The following is a 12,520-nucleotide window of genomic DNA, read 5'->3' as shown; positions in this document are numbered from 1 at the left end:
GTTAACCCTGCATGATTGTTGTGTTATATCTCAAACAAAAGTAGACTTCCTGTTCAAACGCAATGTAATTTTTTGGAACTTGGCATCAATTTTTTTAAAATTGATTGTAAGTCAGTGCTCATTACTTAAGCACACCTTATGGGAGAGGCACCTGGCTTCTGGAATGCTGAGCTTTAGATATCAAACCAACCCTGCTATATTTTATAAAAATAGATGAGCGTAGCTGGTCAGGGCAACTTATTTGGCAAAAGCCAACAAAAAGCCCTTATTTTTTATTTTAATGGAAGAAAAAGGATGGCATAGGTGAAAACACTATCTAAGCCCATTACTGAGGCACGCCTTTGAACTCACTACATGTAATGAGCAAAATATCACAGTGTCCAATCCATTAAATGAACAGTAACTTCTCAAATCATTTTCATATTGAACTTTCGAGCTCCACCTTGTCCCGCAGCAGAGGCGGGCCCATCAACTTTACGGAAGGAGTACTCAACGGAGAAGTTATTTTTGTGTTGTCCTCTTCCTCTGCTCCATACAAATAGTAGAAGAAAGCAGAATAGAACCACTCCCAAAAAGGTAATGCAGCCCATAGCTGTTGATACTAAGATTGTTTTTAGGTCCAAAGTAAACTTTAAGAAAACATGTGTGTCATTGTGGTAGGTATCATTGTATTCTGCAAGATACAGTGTTCGGTTAGCATATGGTGAGTTATCACCTTTTACAGTCAGTGTCGCAAAGTAAGTGTCATTTCCTCCTGCATTTGTGGCAATACATATATATGTACCACTGTCTTGAATCTGAGCATATCTTATTTCAAGCGTACCCTCTGGCAGCACAGTAGATCTTCCTACACTCCTGCTAGTGATCATCCTTCTCTGTGGTGAAACCCAGACAATGAGTGGAACAGGTTCTCCATCTGCCCGGCAGTGAAATGATACAGGCTGTCCTTCATGAGCTATGATATGTTGGAGCTTCCGGTCCCTTATTTTGGGTTTTTGGCATGTAAAGTATTCAAAAAGTATTGAATCTGGGAAGTCACACAATGCATTACCTTGGATTTCAGCAGGAGAAGCACATACGGGCTGGTGGCCATCAAAATTTAATGTTTTCCTTCTTTGTAAAATCCATAGCAAACGGCAGTCACAGGCTAGAGGATTGGCATCCACTCTTAATGTCTCTAGAGTATTGACCGACTGAAAAGTATTCTCTTCCAGAGTTGAAAGCAGATTATTGGAGACATTAAGTAGACGAATCTGTCTCAAGCCATAAAATGATTGGGATTCCACAACAGTTAGGGAAGCTCCAACTACATGGAGCTCCCTTAGCCTTACAAGGTCTCTGAAGGAGCCTCGCTGAATGACTCGAATGGGATTGTAGGAAAGATTTAGATATTCTAGGTATGTAAGACTCCTTAGAGCAGCTGCTGGCACTGAGGTGAGATTGGTATAGGTGATGGAAAGAGAAGTAAGATTTAATCCTTGGAAAGCAGTTGGGCAGACGTCTTCTAAAAAAGACCAGCAATCAATTTCTAGTTTTTTGAGGTTGTAAAGCTTCTGAAAATTCTGTTCCTCCAATGAACTGATGCCCAGCTGGCGGAGCTTCAGGATCTCAAGGCCTTGCAAATAGAAAAGTGAGTCAGGCGATATAGTGGTTAGATTGCATTTCTCAATTGTCAGTTGTTCTAGGCCTACCAATCCAGAAAAGGCTTTCTGTGAAATATACAACAGTTCATTATCCCCAACCTCAAGGATTTTCAAATTACGAAGGTCTTGAAACATAAAGTCTAAGAGTATGACAATTTTATTTTCACTGATATCCAGTAATGTTAGATTGCTCAGTCTGCTAAACACTCCAGTTGGAATAAGTTTCAGTTGATTGCCTTTCAGTTTGAGGATTTGAAGATAAACGAGATTGGCAAAAGCTCCTGGCTCTATTACTGAAATAATATTTTCACTTAGATCTACCTCTTCAAGCTGTGGGTATGAGGACAGCTCACCAGGATTCAGGCAGCGTATGCGATTCTTGCTGAGGTCAAGGAGTTTTGTTTCAGATGGAATCCCTTCTGGGATAGAAGAGAGGCGTTTGCGATGGCAAATGACTGACCGGATCTGAGGTGCACAATCACAACGAGCAGGGCACCCCAAAGCCTTTCTTTCTGAACATAGCAGCAGAAGGTGGAAAACTAAGATGGAGGGCCAACATGATGCTATTTTATTAGGCATCATATTATCAGCGGGGCTACCATTTTGTCAGGCACCTAAAAATTAGAAACAGAAGTTAAAGTACAAAATTAACAAATAATGAGTTACATTGCTTTTTAAAAATCCCTTTAATGTCACAGCTGTAAATGCATTAAGGAGACTATTTCACCAGGTTTTTGCTACTTAACCTGAGAGCAGTGTAATGTAGGCGCCAAGACCCTAATTCCAGCGATGTACAGTAATACGTACTTTTTTTGCTTAGTGTAGTCTTGATAAAATCAATGTTTAGATTATCACTAGAGGACTAATAAACATGCTGTCAGATAGTCCTCCATAGTCATGAGTTCTGTATAATCCGCTCCCCACCACTGAAAAGCTGCCAATCAGCAGTGTGGGTGGGGTCATACAGAGCTCAGCATTCAGAGATCTGGTAGATCTGCAGCAGATAAAAGAGCTTTTAATCAAAACTGCAGCAAGCAGCTCAATAAGTGACACATCCCTTGAATCAGGGTCATGCTTCTCTCAAATGGGGTAGCAAAGTCCTAGTGACAGATTCCCTTTATTTAAATAGATTTAATATTACCTGTTGAATCCCCTCTGCTCTATCACCAATGGTCCCAATATTCCTGCAATGATGAGTTCATGTCCATCATTCACTTGAACACTGCTGCCAGTTACTGGCCTCAAGGGTTAATGGCGATAAATGCCACTGAGGCCAGCGATTAGCTGCCATGCTCATTTGAGCAATGATTGCGTTGAAGTCCTGCAGGGCTGTCGGGGACCACCACAGCTGAAGAGGAGGGAGATGTGCTAGATAAATAATGCTTACTTTTATTTTTTAAGTATTTTACCAGCTGTTATCCTACTAAAAAAAAAAATCAAACACTTTAAACATGGACATACAAGTTTTTTAAAGCATGCAGCCATTTAATTTGCAAGCATGCCATTTTTGGCTTATGTAATGTGCTTTATGCAGCATAAAGTCACGCCCGGTGTATCAGTTCCGATGGCAGAGCTGACTGCGCTCACTGCCGTGCAGCGCCGATGTGTTCGCCTTGATAGAATAGCGCGTCTGCAATGTGATTAGCCCGTGCGCAATTTCATTTCTAGACGCCAACACGGTTAGCAAGTGAAAGGGTTAATTCTCTTAGCAAGAGAGAAAAATCGGGAATTTTCCAACTAGAGATAATGGCATCTGTCGCTTTCCTCTAATCCTGTCTAATGTCTGAAAATCTGCAATATTATGTTACATATAAATCCGAGAGATATAATCTGCAGGAGCACCTTCGCGATTCCGCGGTCCGAGTGTCTCTAAAACCCCCATGATTTGTGTTTTGTGTCATTTAATCTGCTCAAGCTTCGAAGACCCAGAAAGTGTTACATAAATCCTATTTTATATATTATAGGGAAAAAGAGGAATGACCACATAATCAGAGTCACATAATTGATATTAGCCCCAAAGTGATACTTAAAGATTAAGTGGAAACTACGCTGGAGTTATCGTCACACCGGTACACCCCTAAAATTACCGTAAGCCTTTTTCTGTGATTTTTTTAAAAAAAATGAAGCTCTCCTCTTAGAAAATGAGTGTATCATCATATTCGGTAAGTCCCCCTATTATTCCACCTATCGTAAGGAATAACGAAATCACCCCAGCATAGCGGTGCGTACACGAGCTGCTCTACCTAGTCACATTAGCTGGAAGATAATATAAAGAATAATCAGAGGAGATGACATGTACTACACGTGCAACTTCTTGATATCAAATATTAATTCTAACGTCACCATAAATGATTGCATCCCTGCCGCTGATAAGATAATGTATTCCAATTTGTGTGTCAAGGATTATAAAATGGCAGTTTATTTGCTTCATGCCTTTGGCTTCCAGTATTACACGCAACTAAATCCTACAGAGCCCGGCGGGATTTATTATGCATTAGTGTGCAATATCATGATGCACAAATGGATTTTAGGGGGATGGTGGTCACTTGACCTGAATGAAAGTGGTTTGCCAGTCACTGTGAGGTTTGCCCAGAATACTGTTTATTTGATCATTGCGACATTAGCGTGATATGGTTGTGCATACTTTCCATTATTTCCTATTATGATGCCTGATATCATTGCTGTTGGCTGGTGAATCTGTGCAGATTATCTACAATAACGTTTATGCTTTTATACTATGGGATAAAATGATAGGTTACTCACTTGAAAGGACAGACCCAATAGCCTTGAAACATAAAGATTACAGTGAATATGAAATTTCCTTGTATCTTAAAAAGCATAGATACAGGTCCATTTTTTTATTTTCTGCACCTTACATTTCTGAATATTAAAGACAGTAAACTATTTGTATAGCAAAATAATATTTCCAGTGAACGGTTACAGTTCTCACCTCTACTCATATTCATATAATGTGACGTGCCACTTACTGTAAAACATTAGAGCAATAAACGTCAGTTGCTGTTTCTAACCTCCCCCTGCTGCTCCATACTACATATATCCACCTTACAACTCTTCTAACATAGCTAAATGCAGCATGAATAAGACAGCAGCACAGATATCTACTGGGTTTCCATGTTGCACACATCAAGTCTTTTCCTTATCTCTCTTTCGTTAGAAGCAAGAAGACTTCACAGTTGTCAAAACAGTGAGACAGTGGAGAGCCAGGACGTCAACCACTTGGGTCTCCTTCACTTGCAGAGCCAGAGAGTTCATTACTAAATAGACAAGAATTTTTTAGATTTCCTAATAATAAGTATTTGCGAAGGGTTTTGTATTTTGGTAGTGTTTTACTTCATGAAGAACTTCTCATTGTTAGCTCTAATGACCCTGAATTTAACTTTCTTTTATTGTTAATTTTTAACTTCGAAAAAGGCATGGGTGATTTGAGTTTTTATATTTTTATAAATCTTTTTTAGAACTTCTTTCTTTATTATTTACATAATTTGTGAGTCCCTTTAGGGTACTGAGACCATTTGATCGCTTATACTATGTACAGCAGTACCGCAGTATTGCGTGATATATTGAAAATCTTGTTCTATCTAGTTCAACCTACAGCTTAGCTTCAAAGGAGAACTGAGATGACAATAACATGGGTGTTTAGCAGGCCCTTGGCTGTCATATTAACTCATTGGTCCTCTGCAATCAGGTGGAGGACCCGATGAGGATGACGAGCTTCCCTGAAACGGTTTGCTCAGAAATTCTTTGGTTCGTTGATTGTTGCATCAGCTGTATGGTGGCTGGTTTCAGATGATCTTGGAGGTAAAGATGCTGGATGTTGAGATCCTGGGCTGGTGTGGTTAGACGTGGTCTGCGGTTGTGAGACCGGTTGGATGTACTGCCAAATTCTCTGAAATGCCTTTGGTAAAGAAATGAACATTCAATTCTAGATCAACAGCTCTGGTAGACATTCTTGCAGTCAGCATGCCAATTGCACACTCCCTTAAAACTTGCGACAAAACTATGGGATTGTGCTGTGTGATAAAACTGCACATTGTAGAGTGGCCTTTTATTATGGCCAACCTTAGGCACACCTGCGCAATAATCATGCTGTCTAGTCAACATCTTGATATGCCACAACTGATGAGGTGGACGGATTATCTCAGCAAAGGAAAAGTGCTCACCAACAGATTTAGACAAATTTGTTAACAATATTTGAGAGAAAAAGGTCTCTTTGTGTATATAGAAAAGGTCTTAGATCTTTGAGTTCAGCTCATGAAAAATGGGAGCAAAAACAAAAGTGTTGCGTTGATATTTTTTTCAGTGTAAGTAAATGTTATTAGTTTGAAGGTTATAAGGCCGGTTTCACATTTGCGTTAAAGGCCGCAGCGTCGGCCTGCGCACGTCCGCCGCTAGGCCCCGCCCCCTGCCGCGCCTCCACTGGTAGCTCCGCCTCCGGGCGCATGACGCTGCATGCGTCATGCGTCCCCTATCTTTATCACTGAGGACGCAGGCCGTGCGCAGTATGCGTTTGGTGGCGCCTGCGTCCTTTTGACGGTGCGCCGAGCGCAACCAAATTGCAACAGGTTGCGTTTGGCGCTGGTCAGCGCACCGTCAAAAGGACGCAGGCGCCGCCAAAACACATACTGCGCACAGCCTGCGTTCTCAGTGATAAAGATAGGGGACGCATGACGCAAGCAGCAAGTCACTCAAACAGTTAGGAGGCCAATTAAATATGAAAATTAAATATATAGGGAAGGTAAAAAGAAGAGAGGAATAAGATGTGATGCCGCAATAATTATTAAAATTTTGCTTTTATTCTTAATTACGATAGCTAAAAATACAAGCCATACAAAACAATCTCATCAAATTATGGATAGTAACACACTAATATAAATTAAAACCAGCAAACCGTTCCTTCTGGTAATGAATGTAGTACTATATTATCTCTTACAACAGTACTAGGCTGGATATCAAGTCAGGCCACAGGGCTAGGTTGTATAAAGCAAAAGTGATGCTATCTAATGTTTATCAGAAAAAAAATATTCACACACCATTTAATAAAAAAAAGAAAAAAAGAGTAAAAACACACTTCCCAAAATTCAAGTTTTCCCTGTAAAAAAGAACCTATTTAATCTAGAGAAAATAAATGCCATTTGAGAACCACACCTATTTGGTATTTCCACGTCTGTAAAAACATGTACTACAAGATTATATCATTATTTGTCCAGCACAGAAATTGGCACATCATTTTTTTTTTTAGAAAAAACAGGAGTGCTGTTTTTCTTCATGCTGCCTTACCAAAAAATTAAATAAAAGGTGACTAAATATATACGGTATATATATCAAAAATATATATATTTAATAAATGCTACCAATAAAACCTACAGCTTGCTATGCTAAAAAGCTCTGAAAACAATAAAATGAAGATGTTATGGCTCTCGAAACATGATGCAAAATACACTTTTTTTTTTCAATAAAAAGTGATTTTCTTATGCAAAAGTAGCAAATTGTAAAAATTATATAAATTGTGTATCGCTGCAATTGTACTGGCCTATACTATAAAATTATACCATTATTTCATATGTCAGTTGAAACACAGCTATTAACTGAAATACTTGTGTAGTAGTGATGGGCGAGCATGCTCGCCACTGCTCGAGATTCGATCGAGCATTTGGGTGCTCAATCGAGTACCGAGCAGTGCTGAATATCGCATGGTGCTGAGCCGCACAGAACTGAAATCGGGAACGCTCTCTCTATCTTTCTATCTGTCTCTCTTTCTCTCCTCCAACCCCACGGACGTCGAGTAGAAGTCTGCCAGAAAAATGCTCAACTTCTTCACTGACGTGCGTTATGCTCGGTATTCGAATCAAGCATCCAAGCATACCAAATTGCTTGATTCAAGTACCGAGCACCCGAGCAGTTTACTGCTAGCTCATCACTACTGTGTATGAAGCTTAAAACTGGGTGATGAACAGTTAAATTGTGATGCAAAGGTGAGGTTGTGGATGACAATTCATACACCATGGCAACTGAGCACAATAACACAGCACAAGGTTCCGTATTTTTCGGACTATAAGGCTATGTGCACACGTTGCGGAATTGCCGCAGCAATTTCCGCAGGAATTCCAGAATTCCATTCAGCGGGAAATATGCAAGAAAACCGCATTTTAATTTCCGCCTATTTCCCACAGAAAATCTAGCGATTTGCAAGCGTAATTAGCTTGCAGAATGCTAGCGTTTTCCAAGCGATCTGTAGCTTCGCTTGGAAAACTGATTGACAGGTTGGTCACACTCGTCAAAGAGAGGGTTTAACTAGTGTGACCAACTTTTTACTATTGAGGCTGCCTATGCAGCATCAGTAGTAAAAAGATCTAATGTTAAAAATAATAAAAAAAATTAAAAAATCATGTTTTTCTCACCTTCCGATGTCCCACGCAAGCGTCAGCAGGCCTCAGCGATGCTCCCGGCAGGTCCCGTTCCCAGTGATGCATTGCAACAATGACCTTTGATCACGTTGCGGTCTCGCGAGACCGCGACGTCATCAAAGGTCATTGTCGCAATGCATCACTGGGAACGGGACCTGCCGGGAGCATTGCTGAGGCCTGCTGACGCTGCGAGGGACATCAGAAGGTGAGAATATGATGATTTTTTTATTTTAATTCTATTTTTCACAGGGATATGGTACCCAGGGCCAGGAGGAGAATCTCTTTTCCTCCAAACCTTGAGTACCATCCGCAAATGTTCTGCTTACTTTTTGCATGGTAGGCACAGCCACATGCGGAAAGTAAGCAGAACAATGCTTTCCTACATGTGCGGAATTCCCGCGATTCCGCACAAAGAATGAGCATGCTGCGTATTTTTCCGCAATGCAATTCCGCCGTGAAAAAATCTGCAGCATTAGCACAGCATGTGCGGAATGCCATAGGATTGCATGGGATGCTTTTTTTTGCGTTTTCACGGCAAAATCGCACGTTTAAAATCGCTGATATTTTCAACTATTAAGATTATCCTGCGTTACAGCAGCATTCTGACAATTTGATTACTGGCGTTATCAGTGAATAACATAAAAAGCGCCCTCCTTCAAGCTACTTTCAAACATACTAGCACGTAACTGATGAAGGTCTATATTGACCGAAACGTTTTCTGGTACTACAATAAACTGCCTCACCAAGCATTAAGTTGAGTGCCAGGTTTTCATTTTATCATATATTAGTACATAATTGACAACATTTTTTGCTTTAATAATTTTTTTTAGAATTTCCTCCTCTAAACCCTAGGTACGTCTTATGGTCCGGTGCGTCTTATAGTCCGAAAAATATGGTACTTAGACATCATCAGCAAGAACTTACTCTGGCAAAGATTTTAAAGCAGGCTGGGGTCTCAAGATGTAGTGTTTAAGCTCTTTTGAAAAAGCAGCAAGAAATGGGCAACATTGAGCACTAAAGACACAGTAGTCCACCAAGGAAATTTGTGCAGCAAATGTAAGCCACATCATGCTTTAATTCGGGGTTAAACAGGGCTCCCTGGGTTGTGTCTATGGAATGAGTGCTGGCCAAAGCTAAGAGCCTGAGGTAACAGTAGTCAAACTAGCCAGGCTAATAACTGTTGGGACAGAACTAGGTGCAGAATCCAAAGACAAAAACCATAGTGAGAGAAATAGCCAGGGGTCAGATAACAGAAGGTCAGTCAAGAGCAGAGTCAGACAAGCTGTAGTAAAAGTCAGGAGGGATTACGGAGATTATGAGATCTGAAATATGGTGGGCTAGGAACAGGAAATTATCAAACAAATGTCTAAATTAAACCAGAGTAAATGCATTGGTGCTGGGTGACAAATGTAGACATTGATGAAGTGGTTGCAGCTAAGGATATAACACATTGGTGATACATGAGATTAAACCACATTTGGACTCCATTATCCTGTACTTTCTGGAGACAGTTAACATATAAAACTTAAAAAAAAGAAAGAAATACTGTATATTATAGAAAACACCATTAAAGAGAGAGTGGTTTAGAAAAGCTTTGATACTAGGGGACATCTCAAGGGGAAAGTGCTACAGCACATCTGTTGTGCTTTTAATGAGTGTCCTAGCAAGTGAGCAACGTGCTTTCATTTACTCTCTCATTTTAATACAACATTAATGAATTGCCAAGAGTCAGTTAATTATGATTTCCAGTCTTACAATATGTCATACAATACATCTTACACAGGCTAAAAATCATAATATTAACACAACACAGGGGTTACATTACGTCCAGTCACGTAAGACAAGCTGTATTCATTTCATATTAACCAAGAAAGGTCATTTCACTTTTAGGAGTTTTGATAATTTTCACTTCTGAAAGTTTTTCCTGTAAGAAACAATTTTTCATATCACTAGTCTGTATCAGCCTTCAAAACATATTGTGATATTATATGAGAATAATTGTGCCAAATAGTGTAAATGGTTGAACCGAATGTCAAGGTGGATAAAAGGACCATCAGAGAGGGCAAAATACAGCTACGTGACATAACCTCCAGGACTACATTGCCAAATCTGTTGCCAAGCAACCAAACAAGAGTGACTTTGGGCTTTGTGACTGCATACATAATGTGTCTGGACATAAGAATCCGAAATCCCCTTATTGAAGAAATAGATCAAGACATTCCGTGATAGTGCTGTACCCACTGAACCTATGTAAGCGTTCATCTGCTAGTTCTACATGGAAGATATTTTCCCTTCAGAAATCAGTATAAGGCATGTATCCAGAACATTGGTACTGCTTATACACAAGCTGAAAGTGTTAATATCATCATATGGTAAAAAAGTCAACATTACAACACATGAATAAAAATCTACACATACATACTCAGGGAATATATCATGTAGTAAACTTTAGCTATTTTCAACAGCAGTGCAAAAATATGAATGAAACCTAATAATAACCTCACACATACTGTACGCACTGTATACACGGTGCAAGTCACTAAGACAGTTGGTTATGACCAGATATACCAACTGTATTTATTCACACTCTGTCTATTGCCAGTTACTAGTGATGAGCGAGTATACTCGTTGCTTGGATTTTCTCGAGCATGCTCGGGAAAACCCGAGCAACGAGCATACTCGCTCATCACTACCAGTTACCCTCAGACACACTGATTTTCCAAAATAGTTGATACCAAGGCCAGGGCAGAGCAATCTGAGTGACAGGTGAAATAAATTAATGCTGTCACATTGCCACATTGATTTGCATCTGTCCGTAAATAGCCAAGATTTAAAGAAGTTGTCTGGTTAAAACAAGTTATCACTTATCCTCAGCATAGCAGTTAACTTGTCGTTCAATAGTAGCCATGTACTGATCAGGAGGATAGGGCACTTTCTTCCTCGTTAGAATGGAGCAGCATTCATTCATTCCCTATAGGGCTACTAAGCGATGTGATCGACTTTCTCTGGTAGGCCAGGCTGACCTACAGCACGTCTGACCTACAGCACCATTTCATAATGATGATAAAAATTCCCATGGGAAATAAAAGTTCCTTGGTCTACCGATCAGTGTGGGTTCCAGCAAAGGATGGCTGATAACATTGTTCTGCATATTTTCAAAACTTGCCAGGTTCACTTATGAAATGAGCCATTTCTAAATGATTTTGATCTCCCGTATTCAAATCTGAAAATGTTTAGTTAGCTCTTCAGAATCAGAATCAGATCAGAATTTTTATTTTACTGCTACATATAATTAATGTATAAAAGTTTAAGTACTTTGAAGCATTCTTATTTTTGCAAATTTAAAGATGCACAATATTTTGTTATGCCAATTTTCTGATATTTATTTAGAGGTAACTTAGCAACAATTCAAATAGCTAAAACTTGTTTAAGCACTGGTTCGAATTATAAAGGGTTACAGAAATTGCACTCCAAAATTTGTAGAATGACAACTTTTTTGCTTGTCTCTTGTACTCCTGCATAGGCTCGTCTGTTGCAATTGTCCAAAAGTAATCTGTAAGCATTGATTCTATTTTCCTTCATCTCTTTTCTCCATAGCCGCAATATCTTGGTGAAATCATTCACTGTGCTTGTCATTGGTGGAAAAAGTCTAGATGTGAATTTAATAAATAAATCTTTAAGGAAATGTTAAAATCAAGATCCTCATATGTTTTGAGGAAATTTTCCACCAACTCTTCATAGTTTTCTGCTCTTGAGTTTCCCAAAAAATTAGCTATCACTAATGCAAATGCTGCCCATGCAGCCTTTTCCTTGCCCTGCAACAAACGTACAAATTCCTCATCTTGAAGAAGCTTACGAATCTGAGATCCAATAAAGAATCCTTCCTTTATCTTTGCGTCACTCAATCTTGGAATTTTATCAATGAGATACTTGAATGCTTTTGCATTTTTATCCATTGCCTTTAGAAAGTACTTCATTAGGCTCAACTTGATATGCAATCGTGGTGACAAAATCTTATATGGGTCAACAAGTGCTGGATGCAGGACATTTTTACTCCCTGGCTGTAGTGAATGTTGGAGGGGCCAGTCTCTTTTATTGCAGTGATATTCTCTTGCAAGACTATGTCACTGACACAGAAAGCAGCACTACTTTGTGTATCCACCTTGGAGACCTTTAAGTCACCACAGATGAGCCACAAATGTTGGTCATAGTTCAGACATGTTATCATAGACTTCTTTCATGTGGACTGCATAACTAGATGGAATTGAAGGTAGCACATTGCAGCAAAATGGCTTTTAGACTTGTTTTGCAAGAATCAATGAAGAGCCTCCATTCCTCTGGATTATGACATATCTTCAGAGCTCCCATTGAACAGTTGATGTTGTTGCATGTCACAAGATCGCCCTCCATGAAGAAATATTGGACAAGATCTTAATCACGGTTGCTGGTCCT

At 39.6% G+C, this 12,520-nt stretch overlaps 1 protein-coding gene across 1 annotated transcript in view; it reads right to left on the bottom strand.

Moving 5' to 3' along the window:
* Window positions 1-220: 220 nt before the first annotated feature.
* LINGO3 (leucine rich repeat and Ig domain containing 3) overlaps window positions 221-12,520 on the bottom strand; it is a 76,721-nt gene continuing 64,421 nt past the window's right edge. The window contains exon 2 of the mRNA XM_073545931.1: window positions 221-2,257. Within this exon, the coding sequence (XP_073402032.1) occupies window positions 408-2,225 (1,818 nt within the window). The 5' untranslated portion in view covers window positions 2,226-2,257 and the 3' untranslated portion in view covers window positions 221-407. The remainder of the gene's footprint in view (window positions 2,258-12,520) is intronic.

Source organism: Dendrobates tinctorius, unplaced genomic scaffold, assembly GCF_039654945.1.
Source record: "Dendrobates tinctorius isolate UK_male_01 unplaced genomic scaffold, ASM3965494v1 ptg000011l, whole genome shotgun sequence".
NCBI lineage: Eukaryota > Metazoa > Chordata > Amphibia > Anura > Dendrobatidae > Dendrobates > Dendrobates tinctorius.
Note: the sequence above shows the minus strand (reverse complement) of the source record. Positions and strands in the feature narration are given on the sequence as shown.